Below are 20,717 nucleotides of genomic sequence, written 5' to 3' on the forward strand. Positions count from 1 at the left end.
CTGGATCTAATTCAGGCAGGGTCTTGCATTTTGGTGATCACTGCACTGACACATGGCTGCAGCAGGAGGAGGCAGGGTCAGCCAAGAGGACTGCTGGGGAAGAGGCATCTGTGATATCCAAGTTAGATGACGAGCCTCTGGGATTGGCGCTGCACAAGATACTGGAGATGCAGTGAGAGGAGGAGGGAGAGATGGCAGAAGCTCTCAACAGAGTAGCACATGAGGTGGAGGAGTCCATCCGCACGCTTTCTGCTGAAGTGTTTCTGACCTGTGCATTCATGGAGGTCTCCATGGGGAGGATGGCGAAAGCCATGTATTACTTCGTTCAGCAGAACGTCACGTTTCTGTTGGAGATACATGCAGACCTGCACTCCATCACTGTAGCCATGGGTGAAATCTTGCTGTGGCAATGCAACAAGGGGGCAGGGCACCTTACCCTCCCTCCAAGTTCCCCTTCCTCTCAAGGAGTCAGGAAGAGGCCCTCGGGCAAACAGTGAGGAGAAGCAGTTATTGCACACCCCTGGGACCTCCACTCAGGACTCTGTGTCCGGCCCTTCGGAACCCCCCTTGCCTGTGACCCCTTCAGCTTCATCCTCTGTGACCCCAGAGGGAGCAGCTGCCCCACAGCAGGAGAGCCAAAGTAAACTGGGGCCCTTCAGGCTTCGAGTCTCCAGAGGAAGCCAAGGTCATCTAAGACAACAGGGCAAGCTGGTCACTAAAAGACTAAGGAAGGTGCCAATGGTGGCATAAAGGTGTTAATAGCAGAACCAGGGTCAGTGCTCTGTGAAAGCAAAGCATAAGAGCAAGTGACAGATGGCACTTGGGGCGGGGAGGGTGGTTGGTTGGGAAAAAAATTGGATTAAAAATGGGGTCAAGGTGGAGGAGAGTTCATGGTCTGAAGTTGTTGAATTCAGCATTAGGACCAGAAGGTTGTGAAGTGCCTAATCAGAAGATGAGATGTTGTTCCTCCAGTTTGCATTGGGCCTCACTAGAACATTGCAACAGGCCAAGGATGCACATGTGAGCTTGAGAGCAAGATGGTGATATGAAATGGAAGCGCCAACAAGGTTGGGCCATGCTTGTGGACTGAGTGAAGGTGCTCTGCAAAGCAGGCACCCAGTCTGCATGTAGTCTTCCCAGTGTAGAGGAGTCCACAGTGGGAGCAGTGAATACAGTATATCAGATTGAAGGAGGTGCAAGTGAAGTGCTCCTTCACCCGACAGGAGTGTTTGGGGCCTTGGAGGGGTAAGAGGTAAAGGGGCAGGTGTTGCACCTTCTACGACCGCATGTGAAGGTTTTTTGGGAAGGGGATGAGGAGTTGGGGGTGATGGAGGAATGGACCAGGGCGTCATGGAGGGAATGGTACCTATGGAATGCTGACAGGGGAGGGAGTTGAGGGGAAGATGTGTTTGGTGGTGGCATCATGCTGGAGTTGGCAGAAATGGCAGAGAATAATCTTTTGATTGCAGAGGCTGCTGGGGTAAAAAGTGAGGACAAGGGGGACCCTATCATGGTTCTAGAAGAGAGGGGAAGTGGTCAGGGCAGAGTTGTGGGAGATGGATTGGACACGGTTGAAGGCCCTGTCAATCACAGTAGGGGGAGCTCTTGGTTTGGAAATAAGGAAGACATGTCAGAAACACTGTTTTAGAAGGTAGCGTCATCGGAACAGATGCAATGGAGGTGGAGAAACTGGACGAATGGTATGGAGTCCTTATAGGAAGCAGGGTGTGAGGAGCTGTAGTCGAGAAAGCTGTGGGAGTTGGTGGGTTTGTAATGAATATTGGTAGACAGTCTATCACCAGAAATGGAGACAAAGAGGTCAAGGAATGGATGGGAAGTGTTGGAGATGGACCATGTGAAGGTGAGAGAGGGGTGGGAATTCAAAGCAAAATGGATAAATTTTTCCAGGTCCAGATGAGAGCATGGAGCAGCACCGATCAATCATCGATATGCCGGAAAAAGAGTTGTGGACCTGAGTAGGACTGGAAGAAGGAATGTTCCACATACTCCACAAAAAGACAGGCATAACTGGGCCCCATGCACATAGCCACACTTTTTATTTGAAGGAAATGAGACAAGTTTGAGGAGAGATGCTGCCAGACCTGAAGAGTTTTTCCAGTATTTTCTGTTTTTATTTCAGAGTTTCAGCATCCGCAGCGTTTTGTTTTTATCTTGAGAAATTGTTTATTGAAAGAACAAGTTCAGCCAGGTGGAGGAGAGTGGTGCTGGATAGGGATTGTTCAGGGCTCTGTTCAAGGAAGAAGCGGAGAGCCCTCAGATCATCCTGGTGGGAGATGGAGGTGTAGCAGGACGAATGTCCATAGTGAAGAGGAGGCCGTTAGGGTCAGAAAACTGGAAATTGTTGATATGACGTAGGGCATCAGAGGAATTGCGAATGTAGGTGTGAAGAGACTGGACGAGAGGAGAGAAAATGGAGTCAAGATGGGAAGAAATGAGTTTCGTGGGACAGGGACAGACTGACATTGATGGGTCAAGAACCATTGCCAGTGTCCTTGCAAGGCATGTGGAAGAAGCCTTTGCCCTTCACATGCTCAGCTATTGAAATGCCTTAGCATTATCAGTACTACGTGCTGGGGTTCCCCTTCAGTTGTCCAGTTGAGCTGACCTTGTGCTCTGCCCACCCCTGATGACCCAGCTCACATGCAGCATCTTGGGATCTCCACCTAGAGGCTCTAGATAATTGCAAGTGGTCATGGTGCGAGTGACTTTTCAGGTAGTATCCAACACCTTCCAACCTCCCCCCGTAAATAACATCCTCCCCTGCTATAACCTTTGACCTCCCCACAGTCACCCTACAGCCCTCTCCCATCATCCTCCATCCCGCACTGGTAAATGTGCATACCCCCTACTTTCCGAGGAGGCCACCTCCGCAACAATAAATATCCCCCCCAACCATCTTCCTGACCTCTAGAATCCGATTTTACTTCCATATCTCCACCAACAACCCTCAGCATCCCTTCATCCGTCATCGCAGCACCCTCACCCTTCCACCCTACCAACTCCCACTGCCCCCTTTAACCTCACTATCCCTTCCTATCAACAATTCCATCAGTATGTCCCCCAGGTCTTAATCAATTGACACCGTGGATCCCTCCCTCTGAGCCCCTGTCCCCTCTTTTCCCCCACCCATGCCCATTCACACCTGCACTCCATCATGGCCCTTTTCACCCTCCTGCTCCCCAAACCACCTCACCCATTCTACGACCCCCACAGTACCTCTCTCTTTCACCTACCACTCCCAACCTCACCTGCCCCCTGACAGACCTGCACACCCACCCCACTTCTTCATTCCTGTCCTGTGTAGTTCCCCCACCACCCCAGTGCAAACTATCGCTGCCCAACAGTATCTTATACAGCCAAGCATCTGCGGCATGAAGATCCACGTCCTGGGAGCTTCTGCAGGGTGAAGATCCATGTTGCAGATGCTCTGTCCACCCTGGTATTCCAGGGTCCACCGTCACTAGAGGCTTCCATCTTCCACTCTCCGCAAGCTGCCCCAGGCCGCTTTCCCGGTGAGTCCAGACATGTCCATGCCACATTGGTCTGGGCATGTTCTAGACCAGCGTTATATTCCGCTGTCAGTGTGGATAATTGGATTGGGCGGGGGTGGGGGGGCGGGGTGTAATTCTGGTTAGGGCTTTATCTTCAGCTCATTAATGGGATGCAAAACAGCTTCACACCAACCTCTGGTGGGAATAGGGACCCCGCCATAATGGGCAGGAGTGCACATTCCTGCAGTCATTTTACACTGGTGGGAAACTGGTTTTTCAGGTTCCGCCATATTGTGTTCCCCCCACCCCCATCATCTGCCATTACACCTGCTGCAGTTGGGACTGGAAAATCCCAGCCTCAGTGAAGAAAAGCTCTGTGCATTGGTTTCTGCTTTTGCAACCAGTTTGAATCCTATTAACGATGACTATTATTCTCTAATTCTTATAGCAAAAAGCTTATGATTTGCTCTAGTTAATTCACTATTTTTCAGTAAATGTTTCTGGGTGCAAACAACATGGAGAAGAATGAAGTTATAGGAAAGATGTACATAAGACATAAATATCCTTTTATTGTTAGTTAGCAAGTATCACTGATGCTGAGCCATAAAAATATTTATATCTTGAATAAGCAATTATTTTATAAATTCTTAACATATCTTGTTTTGCCTTTTTTTCATCTTGTTTTCTTTCCTGTCTTTTTTACTTGCACTAATCCCATCTGGTCTATTTTGGTGATTTCATAGATCTCCAATTACAAGGAAGTAAATGTCAAATCTTCCTGCTTAAGATTGTTAACAGTCAGTTGTTGAAATGCTTTGTATTAAAAAAACACAACTGAGAACTTTGTGGCTTTTAAATCTTGGAACACTGATAATTAGACACTAATTGTGCAATTCCTTATCCAGTTAAGAGAGTGGCAACAGGAAAGGCAAGAGCAACTGAAGAAACAACATCTGGAACAGCTTCAGCGACTAGAGCATGAACAACAGACGCTACTTGGTCTTATTGGAACACAACAAGGATTTACAGGTAGAGAAGAAATTTACATATTAAGAAATGTTGTTTTTGGTTATTTTTTCTTGGTAGATAGCATACATTCTATTACTGAACATGCCTAGTTTGAAAATGGTCACATCATTTGATTAATTGGTTTTTAAACTCTATTGCGAATAACTCAAATTTACGGTTAATGAAATATACATGACTGCACAGAGGAAATTAACTTTCAAACATATGAAATAATGGGCAATAAAATTCATGTACTGTACCAGAGCTTGAAAAGAACCCTTTAAAAACGCTGCACACAGTCAGTATAGGGAAGGGAAACAATTTGAAACAAAAGAGAACAGTAGAATGGTTACAACACAGGAGGCCACCCATGTAGGTATTGTTGCACTAATTTTTATTTTATTCATTCACGGGATGTGGGCTTCGCTGGCTGGGCCAGCATTTATTGCCCATTCCTAGTTGCCCTTGAGAAGGTGGCGGTGAGCTGCCTTCTTGAACCACTGCAGTCCATGTGGTGTAGCACCCACAGTGCTGTTAGGAAGGGAGTTCCAGGATTTTGACCCAGCGACAATGAAGGAATGGTGATATGTTTCCAAGTCAGGATAGTGAGTGACTTGGAGGGGAACTTCTAGGTGGTGATGTTCCCATCTATCTGCTGCCCTTATCCTTCTAGATGGTAGTGGAAAGTGCTGTTTGAGGAGCTTTGGTGAATTCCTAATGCAACAGAAATTAAAAATATAGTTTGTTATAATAATTAAACTTAATCATTTATTGACAGCTGTTGAACAATATGTCAACTGCACAAAACAATGAGCATGGCATATAGTGTGCATCCACTGGATCATTATAAATATATCAGCCTGTTTTATCAGGCCTGTTAATTTTGGTGCTGCTAGACTCAAACTCTGCCACATATCTTTTAGCTTTACCCCCATGTCAAATCAGTAGTCCAGGATGCTACAAAAACCATGTTCTCTGGAGTTTTGCAGTCCTCTTTTTTTTCCCCCCAGAAGTCAGGCAGCTTTGGTGCTTCTCCCTGAGGACTGAGCCTCACTTCCCTGAAGCTGGGCTTCAGAGTTAGTGAAACGAATTGAGTTTTTAAAAAATTTTAGTAGCTTGCTTTGTATTGTTTTAAAAAGTCATAAAATTGTACAAAAACTTTTAAGTTACTATTACTTGTATTAATGTTGCACTGAATTAGTGGTATCTTGTTTTTTCTCATTGCAGCTAATAACATAGAAACATTATAGAAGTTTTCTTTTGAAGCATTACTTATCTATCAATCTTTGTATTTTCTATTTTTTGTGCTCACAAAAGTCAAAGCTGATGTTCCAGTTTAGTATTGCCAGACATACCGTCTTTCAGATGAGATGTTTAAACTAAGGCCCTGTCTTAACTCTAACCCAGTCTGTCTCCTTGGTGGCTGTAGAAGTTCCTATGAATTTTGAAGACGAACAGGGGAGTGATTCCTAGTGTTCTGGCCAATATTTATCCCGCCAAACAGCATTATCACACTGCTGTTTGTGGGAGTTTGCTATGTGAAAATTGGCTGCTATTTTCTGTACATTACAACAATGACTATACTTCAAAAGTACTGCATTGTCTGTATGAAGTGCTTTGAGATATCTGGTGGTCCTGAATGGTGCTACATAGTTGCAAGTCTTTTTTTAACTTAAATTATTATTCATCTTGCTGTATAAGTAATATAGAATATTTTATTTGGATCATGGTGAAATTTAGACAAGAAATTAAGGCAGATACAGTAACATATGTAAACTGGGCAAATGTCATGTGATTAAGCATCGCTTGAGGTGTGTTGTGTTCGAATTCCTCAATATCACGTGGTCTAATCTCTAGGAATATGCCAAACCAGTCCTAGTAACCCTATAAGATAGTTGTGCCAGTGTGCCAACTAGCCCTAGGCATTGGGGTGAGAAAATCACAATTGGAAGTGTTTTATGCAAAAATCTGCAATGAAAGCCATTTTATGGTGTTAAGAGAGGCAGTATCACTGCAGGCCAAAGGAAAGAAGAGCATCCAGAATAAACTGCAGAATTTTGATTTTCACAAAGGATAAAACGTTCAAATTACAATGCAGAAAAAGCTCAAAGAAAATGAGCATTGCAGAAAGTGAAGCGAGCCATTTCACACTGCTATTATGTAGAAGCAACGTGAGTGGTATTTTCCACTAACAGGATACTGCTGTCAAGTCGAAAAGTTGTTCTGCCTACCACGCAAGTGAGTAAGGTGATATGTGAATTTCCATGCCGGTGCAATGTGAGGTACATAGGCCATATGTCCCAACACCTGGCGGATCGTATCAAACAAGATGTCCCTTTGGCTGTTCACAATAGGCAGAGTACTGACTGTACTAAGCCAGTCTGTGCTTGCAGAACTCAGAATATAATTTCTAGATGTGATTCTGCAATTGAACAACATATAGCAGGGCACTTAGAAAAATTCAAGGTAATCAGGCAGATTCAGCATGGTTTTGTGAAAGGGAAATCATGTTTAACCTATTGGAGTTCTTTGAAGGAGTCACATGTGCTATGCATATAGGGGAACTGATGGGTGTACTGTGCTTGGATTTCCAGAAGGCATTTCATAAGGTGCCGCATCAAAGGTTACTGTGGAAAATAAAAGCTCATGGTAGGAGGTAACATATTGACATGGACAGAAGATTGGCTAGCTAACAGGAAATAGAGGGTAGCCATAAATGGGTCTTTTTCTGATTGGTGGGATGTAACCAGTGGTGTGGCACAGGGATCAGTGCTGGGGCCTCAACTTTTTACAGTTTATATAAATGACTTGGTATGGAGGGTAAATTGTGAAGAGAATGTAAGGAGGCTACAAAGAGATATAGGTTAAGCGAGTGGGCAAAAATCTAGCAAATGGAGTATAATGTGGGCAAATGTGAAATTGTGCATTTGGCAGGAAGAATAAAAAAGAAGCATAAAAAAAGCATATTATCTAAATGGTGAGGTTGCAGAGCTCTGAGACTCAGAGGTCTGGGTGTCCTAGTGCATGAACCACAAAAGGTTAGTATGCAGGTACTGCAAATAATTAGGAAAGCAATAGAATGTTATCATTTATTGCAAGGGAATTGGTTACAAAAGTAGGGAGATTATGCTTCAGGTGTCCAGGGCATGGTGAGACCACATGTGGAGCACTGTGTACAGTATTGGTTGTCTTATTTATGGAAGGATTAAATGCATTGGAAGAAGTTCAGAGACGGTTTACTAGACCAGTACCAGGAATGGGCAGGTTGCCTTATGAGGAAAGGTGGACAAGTTAGGATGTATTCACTGGAGTTTAGAAGAGTAAGAGATGACTTGATTGAAACCTTTAAAATCCTGAGGAGTCTTGACAGGGTGGATGTGGAGAGGATGTTTCCTCTTGTGGGAGAATCTAGAACTAGGGGTCAGGGTTTAAAAATAAGGGGTCGCTTATTTAAGACAGAGATGAGGAGGAATTTTTTTCTCTGAGGATTATGAGTCTTTGGAACTCTTCCTCAAAAGGCAGTGGAAACAGAGTCTTTGAATATTTTTAAGGCAGAGTTAGATAGATTCTTGATAAACAGTGGGCTAAAAGGTTATCAGGGTAGGCAGGAACATGGAGTGGAGGTTACAAAACACATCAGCCCTGACCATGTTGAATGGCAGGGCAGAGTCGAGGGGCCAAGTGGCCTACTCCTATTACTCCTAATTCGTATGTTAGTATATGCTAAACAATCCTGGGTATGCTAAAAATTGCACTAACAATCAATTTAAGATCATCAGCTAGGCTCGCAATGTGGCTCACTTATGCTTGCTGAAAGCTACATCTATTCATATGCAGGGACCTGTCCTCTGTGGGCAAAGGGAACATGTCCAAATACTGCAACTTATTTTGAATTAAACAAAAGTGTGGGGAACAGTAGTTCCATGGCAATTCCTTGATCAAAGTCAACTTGCCAACCAATCAGCACCCTTTTCTCTTGCAGTATAAATTGTTGCTCCCTTTGAAATTTGGCATTCTTACATCTGCCCTAATGAGCGCAAGATGAAATCTTCAACAACATGTTTCTTTTTCAGCAATACTAAAGGAAAATAGTTTAGAGAAAACAAGTGACAGCTGGGGAGGAAAAATGTGAATCTGTTTGCAGACTGGAAATATAGCTCCTCTGAGCCAGATGGTATATTTACAGCATAAGTTTACATAAGTGAGATACAAATGTAATTGATTATAGCAATTTGTAAAGGAAAAAGTAGGTACAAAAATGTGACAATAGGAAGTCAGGTGTTTGCAAGACTGAGATTGTTTACAAACTTAAGGTTTTTAATATATGTAGATTTATGACTTAATTATGCAACATAAAACTAAATTTATTTTGCTCTTTATGTAAAGTACAGATCAATGCTTTCCAAATATAAGATTGCTACTTGATAGTAAAATATGCTGTCTACAAATGTAAATGTCATTCATATCTTTTTATTTAATTTTAATATTCTTGGGCTTGTGTAGATATATAAAATTGCCTTTAATGTAGTTATGTTTCATTTTGGGGTATTGACATAATTTGCCCATACAGTGATTTTGTTCTGTAATCCACCCTTTTGACTTCTGTTCACTTTTTATCTGGTGACTTGTTCACAGATTCATTCTTATAAGGTTTTATTCTTATAAGGCTTTGGAGGAGGTCTTGTGGTGGAAAGGGTAGCGTCCCTGACCTCTGAACCAGAAGCCCTGGATTTGAGGACTTGGTGACCATGGAAAGTGTGTTTGTAACATGGTCAAACAGGTTGATTATCAACCTGTAAATCCTTCCAGTGCACCTATGGCAGATGGTAAGAACAGATAAGCCTCCTGGTTGGCCATGCTTGATGTGGAGTAGCGCCTCTCAAGCTATAGCCTCTGGCAACAGACTGGTGATCTATTCCAGAAAAAACTAGCTACGGAAATGGGCATATGCATGTGCTATGCCTCGTGTCATTAGACACTTAGACACAAGAAGCATCTAAGTCTTTGGGCTGATTGGAGATTACATTGCAATACCTTAGTTTTGTTGCATCTCAACTTATGGGAAGTAAGCTAGCACTTAACTATAAAACTGCAACCCTGGCAACTGAAATGGTCTGAGACAGACGCTCAAGAATTAGACACCTTCGATAAACTGTTCATGCGTCCTCATCTTTAAAGGCCATCCTTTCACACTTGTGTCTTTTAGCGGAAATAACTTGAGCAATTCTAGGACCACAAGCATGATTTAGGTTAGCACTTCTCCCATGCTGGATCTTCAAAGAACTTTTTGAGATCCTGAAAGCCATATGCATGTTGTCCAGGAATACTTGGATATCTCTCTACCTTTCCTTATCAAACACTGGTGGAAATTGCTCTTTTTATTTGAACTTTTCAAACATTTGTCCTCCCATCACTCTTTTCCAGATACTTTAAGTAAATTGCAAAATATGGAAAAAAAACATCCTATTCAAGCTGTCCAGCAAGTTGGAGAGCATACTGAGCAAGAGGATGCTATCCTTGAAGGTAAGCAAATAAAGGTGTAGCATACATTAAAATTGTGGTTTGGATTATTAATATAGCCCTCAGAAATATGCTATTATCTTTTATATATTTATTAAAAAAATCTAACTTATGGGAGGCAGATGAATATTTTCAGTGTGAAATAGTATTGAAATTGGGGTTACATCAAGTATTAAGGGACTGAAAATAAATGTTGTCAAAGAACAAAATTTCCAAATGTTAGTTTGATTCAGTTGTAGACACTCGCACCTGATTCAGAAGATTCAAAATTCATTTGAGCATATAATCTAAAGTGACCACTGGCATTCAGCAGTGATGGGCTGCAACGTTTGTAGAGGGGTGCAACTCCTTCAGTGATTCTGTTGGTCATTATTTAGAAAAATTGCAAAGTTCTATTGGTTTCCTGTCCAACAATCCTTCCTCAAACAGGACATCAAAAATACCATTTATCTGTTGTAGTTTGAGGGATCTCATGCACGAAATGGCTGCTGTATTTATTCACATAACACATAATGTAATTCATTGTATATGAAGTGTTTGGAATGTTTGAGAGGTATGATAAGGTGCTATGAATGCAAGTTCTTCCTTGCAAAATTGTTACTTAGATATAGTTCAAGATATTCCAAATGAAGTGCAAGTACAGGATACAAATATTGTGAAGACCTACAAAATATGTGCATTCCTGATTTTGAAAAAAATCTTTTGTAGATGAGAACGAAGTTCATGATGAACCAAACTCAGGATGTTCATTTTCAAGAGAACCTTTAGACACACATCAAAATAATAAAGATTCCACAAGTGCATCTTTCTTTCAATCTCCATCTGAAAAGCATGATTCTAATCATCCTCCATCCTTTACAGCTTTAGAGGAAAGGTAAAAGAAAAATTTGAACCATTATATTTTATTGCCAATATTAATAGTATGATTGTCAAAAACTTAATTGTATAAAATATTATAATAATTAGCGTCCTAGGTCCAACCATCTTCAGCTGTTTCATCAGTGACCTTCCTTTCATCATAAGGTCGGAATTAGGGACGTTACCTGATGATTGCACAATGTTCAGCACCATTCGTGGCTCCTCAGGTACTGAAGCAGTCCATGTCCAAATGCAGCAAGACCTGAACAATACCCAGGCTTGGGCTAACAAGTGACAAGTAACCTTTGCATCACACAAGTGCTAAGCATTGACAATCTCCGAGAGAATCTAACCATTGCCCCATGACATTCAATGGCATTATCATCACTGAATCTCCCAGTATCTACATCCTGGGGCTTACAGTTGACCAGAAACTGAACTGGACTAGGGCCATATAAATACTGTGGCTACAAGAGCAGGTCAGAGGCTTCAACAAGGGTAGCAGATGCATGGGAACAACACCTCCTGGAAGTTCCTCTCCAAGCCACACACCATCCTGACTTGGAAATATATCACTTTCCTTCACTCTCACTGGGTCAAAACCCCGGAACTCCTTCCTAAAAGCACTGTGGGATGTATCTACACCACATGAACTGCAGCAGTTCAAGAAGGCAGCTCACTGCCACATTCTTGAAGGCAATTGGGGAAGTGCAATGAATGGCTGGCCTAGCCAGTGATGCCCATATTCCATGAATGAATTAAAAAGACAATTGTATATTTGCAGTGGATTAAAACGTTAATGAAAATGCATACATCAGTTTTACACTTTTTAGCTTAAAATGTTTTATATATAAGCAGGTATACAAACTGCAAAGGTTATTGACCGTTGATTAAACTTGGGTAATTCAAAAATTATGCTTTTTTTTAATAGACCAATTAAACCAGGAGTGGATGTAAGAAAGGAAACCTTTGAAGAATACTTAGAGAAACAGATGCAAATGGAAGAAGAGAGACTGAAACAGCAGCAACTTAAACTGAAGCAGTCACAGGTTTGTTTTTGGAACAGTTGATCCAGAATGCATAAAATTAAATGTACTATTTGAGATTTGTGAAGCTACATTTGTTATATAAAATCAACAGATAAATTGCAGGTTAACTGATATTGCTTAAAATGCAAGTGTATTAGGAACATAGGAACAGGAGTAGGCCGCACAGCCACTTGAGTCTGCATTTTAGATAACTTTACATTTTTTCACATTATATTCCATTTGCCATTTTCCGCCATTCACTTAGATCTTCAACCTCAAACACCATTTTCCTGCAATGTTCCCATATTCCTTGATATTTACAAATCTTTGCTATCTATAAATCTATTGATCTCTGTCTTGAACATGCTCAATGTCTGAGCCTCCAGAGACCTCTGAGATAGAGAATTCCAAAGATTTACCATCCTTTGAGTAAAGAAATTACACCGCATCTCAGTCTAAATGATCTACCTCTTATTCTGAGACTGTGTCCTGTGGTTCTAGACCCTTCCACGCCCCCCACCAGCCAGTGGAAACATCCTTCTTACATCTACCTTGCCGAGCCCTGTAAGAATTTTGCATGTTCCAATGAGATCGTGTCTCATTTTTCTAAAGTCTGGAGAACACAGACCTAGTCTCCTCAATCTCTCCTCATAGGACAATCCTGCCATTCCAGGGATTGGTCTGGTGAACCTCTATCGCAAGTATATCTTTCCTTAGGTAAGGAGACCAAAATTGTATGCAATACACCAGGTGCATTCTCACCAAAAATCTATACAATTTGTAGCAAGACACCTTTACCCCTATACTTAAATCCTCTAGCAACAAAAGCCAACATACCATTTGCTTTCCTAATTGCTTGCTGCATTATCATGCTAGCTTTCAGTGATTCATGAGCAAGAACACCTAGGTCACTTTGGACATCAAAACTTCCCAATCTCTCACCATTTAAAAAATACTCTCGTGTTTTAGATTTCCTACCAATGTAGATTATTTAACATTTTTTCACATTATATTCCATCTGCCATATTCTAGACTGCTCACTTAGCCAGTCTAAGTCCCCTCGAAACCTCTTTGCAATCTCCTCACAATTCAAATTCCTATCTAGTTTTGTGTCATCAGCAAACTTGGAAATATTACATTTGGACTCCACATCCAAATCATTGATGTAGATTGTGAATAGCTGGGGCCCAAGCACTGATCTTTGCCAGTATATTACCCCCAATCTCATGTGCATTAATTTTGTTTACTAACCTCTTGTGTGGGATCTTATCAAACACCTTCTGAAAACCCAAATACACCACATCCACTTGTTCCCCCTTCTCAATTCTGCTAGTTGCATCCTCAAAAAAAATCTCTCAACAGATTTGTCAAACATGATTTCCCTTTCATAAATCCATGCTGACTCTGCCCAATTCTGCAATTATTTTCTTAGTGTTCAGTTATCACATCATTTATAATAGATTCCAGCATTTTCCCCACTACTGATGTCAGGCTAACAGGTCTGTAGTTCCCCATTCTCTCTATCTCTCCATCCTTTCTTAAATAGTGGGGTTGCATTTGCTACCTTCCAATCTGCAGAAAGCATTCCAGAATCTAAAGAATTTTTGAAGATGACCACTAATGCACTCCTATCTCTATAGCACATGGGGATGTAGATTATCAGGTCCAGGGGATTTATAAACTTGCAGTCTCATAAATTTCTCAGTACTACTTTTTACTAATACTGATTTCCTTCAGTTCCTCATTCCCATTTCTGTATTTCTGGGTTTTTTTGCATCTTCCTCCATGATGACAGACACAAAATTTATTTGTTTTTTTAATCATTTCCTTTTTCACCATTATAAATTCTGTTGTTTCTGCCTATAATGGACCCACATTTGCCTTGCTAATCTTTTCATTTTTACATACCTATAGAAGTTTTTACAGTCTGTTTTTGTGTTTCTTGCTAGTTTACTCTCATATTCTATTTTTTCTTTTATCAGTTTCTTGGTCCTCCTTTGCTGAATTTCAAAAAAGCTCCCAATCCTCAGGCTTACTACTTTTTTTGGGCAACTTTATACACCTCTTCCTTTGATCTAATACAACATTCTAACTTCTCTTATTAGCCGCAGTTGGATCACTTTTCCTGTTGGGATTTTGTGCATCAGAGAAATATATATTCATTGTAAAACCACATATTAATTCTTTGAATGCTAGCCATCGCCTGTCTATCGTCATACCTTTTAATGTAGTTCCCCAGTCTACTGCAGCCAACTTTCCTGTCATACCTTCATAGTTTCTTTGTTTAGATTTAGTTTCGGATTGACCTACATCACTTTCAAACTTAATGTAATATTCTATTATATTATGATCACTGTTCCTTAGAGGCTCCTTTACAATGAGATTATTAATTTCTCATTGTACAATACTTTATCTAAAAAGCCCATTCCCTAGTTGGCTCCTCAACAAATGTTCTAGAAAACCATCTTGTAACTCTTTCGAGTACAAACACGTTTTTTTCATCTGTTCCTATTCAGATGAAGTTACATTGTTTCATAGTTTTGCCATTGTGAGATTTGAACTCTTGATCTTGGGGTTACAAGCCCAGTACCATAACCACTTGGCTATTTAGGCCAAGCCAAAACCATCTTGTATCTATTCCAGGAAATTGTCCTTAACATCATTAGTGCTAATTGGTTTATCCAGTCTATAGGTAGATTAAGGTCCTCTCTGATTACTGTATTACCCTTGTTACATTTCCTGACTTATACCGTGCCCTACATCACCACTACTGTTTGGTGGCCTATGAATAACTCCCACCAATGTTTGCTGCCCCTTGCTGTTTCTTGGCTCCACTCAACCCGGAAGATCCTTTATTAACAGCGCTATTCCACCTCTTTGCCTATCCTTTCTGAAAGTTGAATACTTTTGAACACTCAGTTCCTAGCCTTTGGTCATTTTGCAGCCATGTCCCTGTAATTGCAATTAGATCATACCTATTTGTTTCCATTTTGTGCCATTAATTCAGCTGCCTAACTGCGAATGCTGTGTACGTTCAGATAATTTTGCCTTTTAAATTTTTTTTCTGTATTTTGACCCTATTTGATGCTGGCCTTTGTTTCAGCTGTCTTCCAATTTTGTTTACTACTTTTCGTCCTACCATTACTAGCTTCATTTCTCTCCTACCTGAATTCCTTCTCTGATGCCCATCCCCCTGCCAAGTTAGTTTAACCCTCCGCAACAGCACGAGCAAATCTTCCAGTGAGGATATTGGATCAGGTCCTGCTAAGGTGTAACCTATTTGCCTTGTGCAGGTCTCACCTCCCCAGAACTGGTCCCAGTGCCTCAGAAATCTAAGGCCCATCATCCTGCACTTTTTCTCCAGTCATGCATTCATTTTCTGTATCTTCCTATTTCTTTACTTGCTAGCACATGGCACTAGGAGCAAACCTGAGATTACTGCCTTTGAAGTCCTGCTTTTTAATCTCTCCCCTAGCTCTTTCAAATCAGCTTTCAGGACTTCATCCCTCTTCCTATCTATGTTGTAGGTACCGATGTGGAACATGATCCTTGGTTGTTCACCCCTCCCCATAAGAATGTGCTGCAGCCGCTCAATGACACCCTGACACTAGGGAGGAAACGTACCATCCTGGAGTCATGTCTGTGACTGCAGAAATGGCTGTATGTTCCCCTAACTATTGAGTACCCTATTGCTCTTCCACTCTTCTTCCTTCCCTCCTGTGCAGCTGAGCCACCCATGGGTGCCGTGGACTTGGCTCTGGCTTCACTCATCGTGAACCATGGTGAATCATCGCCTTCACCAGGGACAGAGGGAGCCATTAGGGTTGGAGGGTGGGTGCATCGGTACCGGCAGAAGGAACGGCGAGAACGGTTGGTGAAGGTACGGAGGCAAACACGGACCCTGGAGTGGGAAGGAGGAGGTCGGGGAGGTCAATGTGGATGAAGATGGGATTTTCAGGAAGGTAGGGAACGTGCACATTCACCTGGACGTTTGTGAAGGAGAAGGGTTCAGGCGGTAGGGTAACAGTGGGGAGGTCAAAGGTGATTGACTGTGATGGAGGAAAGGACTTGGGTGACTGCGGGAGAAGATAGGATGGGGTGGCTTATTGAAAACCTAATGACTAGTATACTATGCAAATTGAAAGTGAACGAAGCCTTGTGTTGGACGGGCACAGGTGCTGCATGGGAGTGTAATCAGTGGGTGGCGGAGATGCAGGTGAACACAGATGGACAACTGAAAGAGAACCCCAGCAGGCAGCATTGAAAATGCGTGGGACAGTGAGATGACTGTGATGGATGAAGGCTCCGTGTGCTTGGGAGAGTGCTCGCATGAGGCTCCAACAGGTCCTGCCCCCCCTCCCCCCCAACACACACAGACAGACAGACAGACACACACACACACACAGTCACGTCGGGGGGATCATTATTCAGTACTAGGATATTTACAGATTATACTTGCGATCAAAGTTATTAACTTTTCTAGGCCCACCAAGTCTTCGATGTGCTGCCCTGACATCCACTGCAGGGGTGGACTCGGAAGGAGCGGACAGCCTCTGAGATTCCTGATTGGTTGACCCAGGGGCGTCCAGCTGCCGCTTCTCCCTTCGGGTGCCCGAGGGCCCAGCCTGACTCCTTGAGGGGAAGAAGCACCTGGAGGGACCTCGAGGTGCCCAATTTCCCCCTCGCATTGTCACTGTAGGAACTCATCCATGGCTACCATAAAGGAGTGCATCTCCACATTCTGCTGGACCGGCGTCCCCATGGTGTCTGCCATCCTTCCAATGGAGACCTCCATGCGCGCACATGCAGGCACCACTTCATCAGGGAGCAGACGGACGCACTCCTCTGGCTTGCGTGCTACTTTGTTGAGGGCCTACAGCAGCTCTATGTGATGTTCCCCTGCCTTCTGCTGATTCTCCACGATGACTGGGAAGGCCAAATCCAGACACTCATCATTGACCTGACAAATGCCTCTTCCCCAGCAGTCCTCTGAGCTCCGGGGGGGCTTGGCTGAACCTGCCTCCTCCTGCTGTGGACACCTATATGTGCAGTGACCACCAGGTTGTGAACCTGAGCCTGCCCTACATCTAGGTCCCACCGAGTTGTGTGTGTCTCTGCGCTGGTGGAGGGTGTGGGTAAGCGCTATAATGGGTCTTCCAGGCTGCTTATTTCCAGCTCTTCAATGGAGGAGGTGAGGACCCGGATGGAGCTGAGGGACTGGCTGGCTGAAGCCGTCAGTCACTTGGCAGAGCTCTCCTGTGAACCAAAGTAGAGGTAATTAGTGCATGGCAGCAGAGCCAAAAGCAGGAGAGAGAGCACTCGCAGTTGCGTTGATAGAGGGATGATGAGGTGCAGGCTCCTCACGTGGGTATTCGCTGACTGTCTTGCCGCCGCTGCAGGCAAGGTTCATGTCCTCACCGGTCAATGAGATGGCATGCTCCTCAAAGTGAGTGAGGGGTATAGTGTTGGCCACTCCTACTCAGCTTTGGGACCTCTCCCTGCTTCGGTGAGCCAGCTTCTCCTGCATGAAAACAGGTGGAGAGAGTGTGAGCAGGACACATGGCACTTCATGGAATGTTTGTGTGGTGAGTGGAGAGCCATGGGTGGGATGAGGGCATAAGCTCCAGAGGATATGAGCCTGATGGAGATGTGAAGATGTGTGTGTGTGAGAATTGGTGGTGTTGTCCCTTCAGGTGTGAGATCCCTATGGATGTGTGATGGGTTTCGGAGTGTGTGTTGAGAGTGATGAGGTGATTGACATCCTGGCGGAACAGATGAGATCATTCATCCTCTTCCTGCGTCCTGTTGACGTTGAACGCCGCTGCCACCGCCTCCCAGGCCATATTTGTGACTCTAGTGGACCTCCTGTGGCCAGACCTGGGGTAGAGGACATCGCGGCAGGCCTCAACAGCATTCAAAAGTCACTGTGCTGAGGTGTCACTAAATTTGGGGACTGCCGTCTTCTTTGCTTTTGGGGCCATCTGTCACCGGGAGCAGTCCTGGTCTGTAGACATGAAGTAGGCTGCGCTCTAGTGCGCTTTAAATATGGTGCCTGCAGCGAGGAAGTGCTGAGGTCATGGGGTGATGGGCAAATCCAAGCCTACCTGCCAACAATCTGGCATCTTTACTATGAATGCATTATTAATGAGGCATGACACGCTGGAGAGCGGACGATATGGCATGAAACCTCACCATTGCGGCCAGTGGGAAAAACATCATTTTGCAACCGCACTTAGTGCAATTCAGGGACGATTCGACCTTTTGTCTTTTTTAGCTCTTAATTTTTCCATTGAAACTGGAACTGATGTGTCCTCATGATGTTCTACTCTAGTATTAATTTGACTGAAACAGGAGTCTGGGCCACTCTTCTCATTAACTTAACTAATAAAATAATTACTCTGGAGCCTTCATTACTGAAAGTCAATATTACGTCCAGTCTTTTACTGAAACAAAACTTTCAGATTACAGGTGTTTCTTCACTAATACTTAAGTAAAATTTAAATAAAATTTGTTGCAAAAGAGTCAAAGATGAGGTCTATTGTCAACATCGGTCACTTGACTGATAAAAATAATTAAATAGTACATTCCTACACGTTCTGAGATAAAGGGCAGAAGTTACCTATAGCATACTTTATTCTGTCTGTAGAATTTTTCAGTGAATTAGAATTTTTTTAACAGAAAATAGACCCTTCATTAACTTCCTTGTTTCTTGGTTAAATTTCAAGTTACAAAAATTTTTCCTTGTAAATAATGTTCCATGTCTTTAAATCCCAGTCTCTTATTCCAGCTAATCCTGCACATCTATAGTTTGTTTTTGCGTTTGAGCATGAGTGAGTAAGCAAATAATCAAGCTTATGTTCTCGTGCATACAGATTCACAGAAGATCAGGCTTGTCTGTGACGTTCCCTGGTGTTAGGCAGTCTATCAAAGGAAACGTGAGGATAAAGACTGAGGATTCATGAATTCATGGTACTTGCACAGCTCAAATGAGAAGGATTGTAAAGAAAGAACTTGCATTCATGTAATAACTTTCACGAGCATATGACATCTCAAACTGTTTGCAGTCATAGAATTATAGAATAATATAGCACAAAAGATGGCCCTTCAGACAATCAAGTCTTTCTGGCTCTTTTAGAGAGCAATCCAATAAATGCTGACCTTGCCACATAGGAACGTAGGAGCAGGGGAAGGCAATTCAGCCCATTGAGACTGCTCCGCCATTCAATATGATCATGGCTGATTATCCACTTCAGTGCCTTTTTCCACACTACCCCCACATCCCTTTACATCATTGACATTTAGAAATCTGATGATCTCTATTTCAATCATACTCCATGACTGAGCTTCCATTGCCTGCTGGGGTAGAGAATTCCAAAGGTTCACAACCCTCTGAGTGAAAAGAAATCTCCTCATTTTGGTCCTAAGTGGCTTCCCCCTTATTTTGAAATTGTGCCCCCTGGTTCTAGACTCTCCAAACAGTGGGAACATCTTACCTGCATCTAACCTGTCTATCCCTTTAAGTATTTTGTAGGTTTCAATGAGATCACCTCTCATTCTTCGAAACTCTAGAGAATACAGGCCCAGTTTCCCCAATCTCTCTCCATAGGACAGTCTTACCAGCCCAGGAACAAGTCTGGTGAACCTCCATTGCACTCCCTCTGTGGTAATAATATCTTTCCTAAGGCAGGGGGACCAAAACTGTGCACAGTACTCCAGGTGTCGTCGAAGGTTCTATACAATTGAAGCAAGACTTTGCTACTCCTGTACTCGAACCCTTGCAATAAAGGCCAACATACCATTAGCCTTCCTAACTGCCTTCTTGAACTGTTTTTTCTCAAAATATATCTCCTCACTTTTCTGCAGTGAATTTCATCTGTTATATACAAAAAACAAAAAACTGCAGATGCTGGGAATACAAAACAAAAACAGAATTACCTGGAAAAACTCAGTAGGTCTGGCAGCATCGGCGGAGAAGAAAAGAGTTGACGTTTCAAGTCCTCATGACCCTTCGACAGAACATTCTGTCGAAGGGTCATGAGGAATCGAAACATCAACTCTTTTCTTCTCCGCCGATGCTGTCAGACCTACTGAGTTTTTCCAGGTAATTCTGTTTTTGTTTCATCTGTTATATGTCTGCCCATTTCACTAGCCTGGCTATGTCCTTTTAAAAACAAAAAAACTGCGGATGCTGGAAATCCAAAACAAAAACAGAATTACCTGGAAAAACTCAGCAGGTCTGGCAGCATCGGTGGAGAAGAAAAGAGTTGACGTTTTGAGTCCTCATGACCCTTCGACAGAACTTGAGTTCAAGTCCAACTCTTTCTTGGACTCGAACTCAAGTTCTGTCGAAGGGTCATGAGGACTCGAAACGTCAACTCTTTTCTTCTCCGCCGATGCTGCCAGACCTGCTGAGTTTTTCCAGGTAATTCTGTTTTTGTTTATGTCCTTTTAACGTCTATTATTATATTTAAAGTTGTGTCATAAGCAAATTTCAAAATTATTTCCTGTACCCTCAAGTCCAAATCATTAATCGATATCAAAAACAGCCGCGTTCCTAAAACTGAATCCTGGGGAACACTGTATACTCCCTCCAGTCTGAAAAACCACCATTCACCACAACTCTGTTTTCTATCCTAAGATAAAAGCAAAATACTGAGGATGCTGGAAATCTTAAATAAAAACAGAAAGCTGGAAAAACTCAGCAGGTCTGGCAGCATCAGTGGAGAGAGAAACACAGTTAACGTTTCAAGTCCGTATGACTTCTTCAGAGCTAAATAGTAGAAATATGATG

At 42.7% G+C, this 20,717-nt stretch overlaps 1 protein-coding gene across 3 annotated transcripts in view; it reads left to right on the forward strand.

Annotated features, from left to right (window-relative positions):
* The window catches only part of cenpj (centromere protein J), a 96,355-nt gene that overhangs the window by 17,387 nt on the left and 58,251 nt on the right, over positions 1-20,717 (forward strand). For all 3 annotated transcript variants that reach the window (XM_041199821.1, XM_041199823.1, XM_041199824.1), the window contains exons 3-6: positions 4,418-4,541; positions 9,945-10,043; positions 10,749-10,914; positions 11,830-11,947. In XM_041199821.1, coding sequence (XP_041055755.1) covers positions 4,418-4,541; positions 9,945-10,043; positions 10,749-10,914; positions 11,830-11,947 — 507 coding nt within the window. The remainder of the gene's footprint in view (positions 1-4,417; positions 4,542-9,944; positions 10,044-10,748; positions 10,915-11,829; positions 11,948-20,717) is intronic.

Source organism: Carcharodon carcharias, chromosome 11 (genome assembly GCF_017639515.1).
Source record: "Carcharodon carcharias isolate sCarCar2 chromosome 11, sCarCar2.pri, whole genome shotgun sequence".
NCBI classification, from domain to species: domain Eukaryota; kingdom Metazoa; phylum Chordata; class Chondrichthyes; order Lamniformes; family Lamnidae; genus Carcharodon; species Carcharodon carcharias.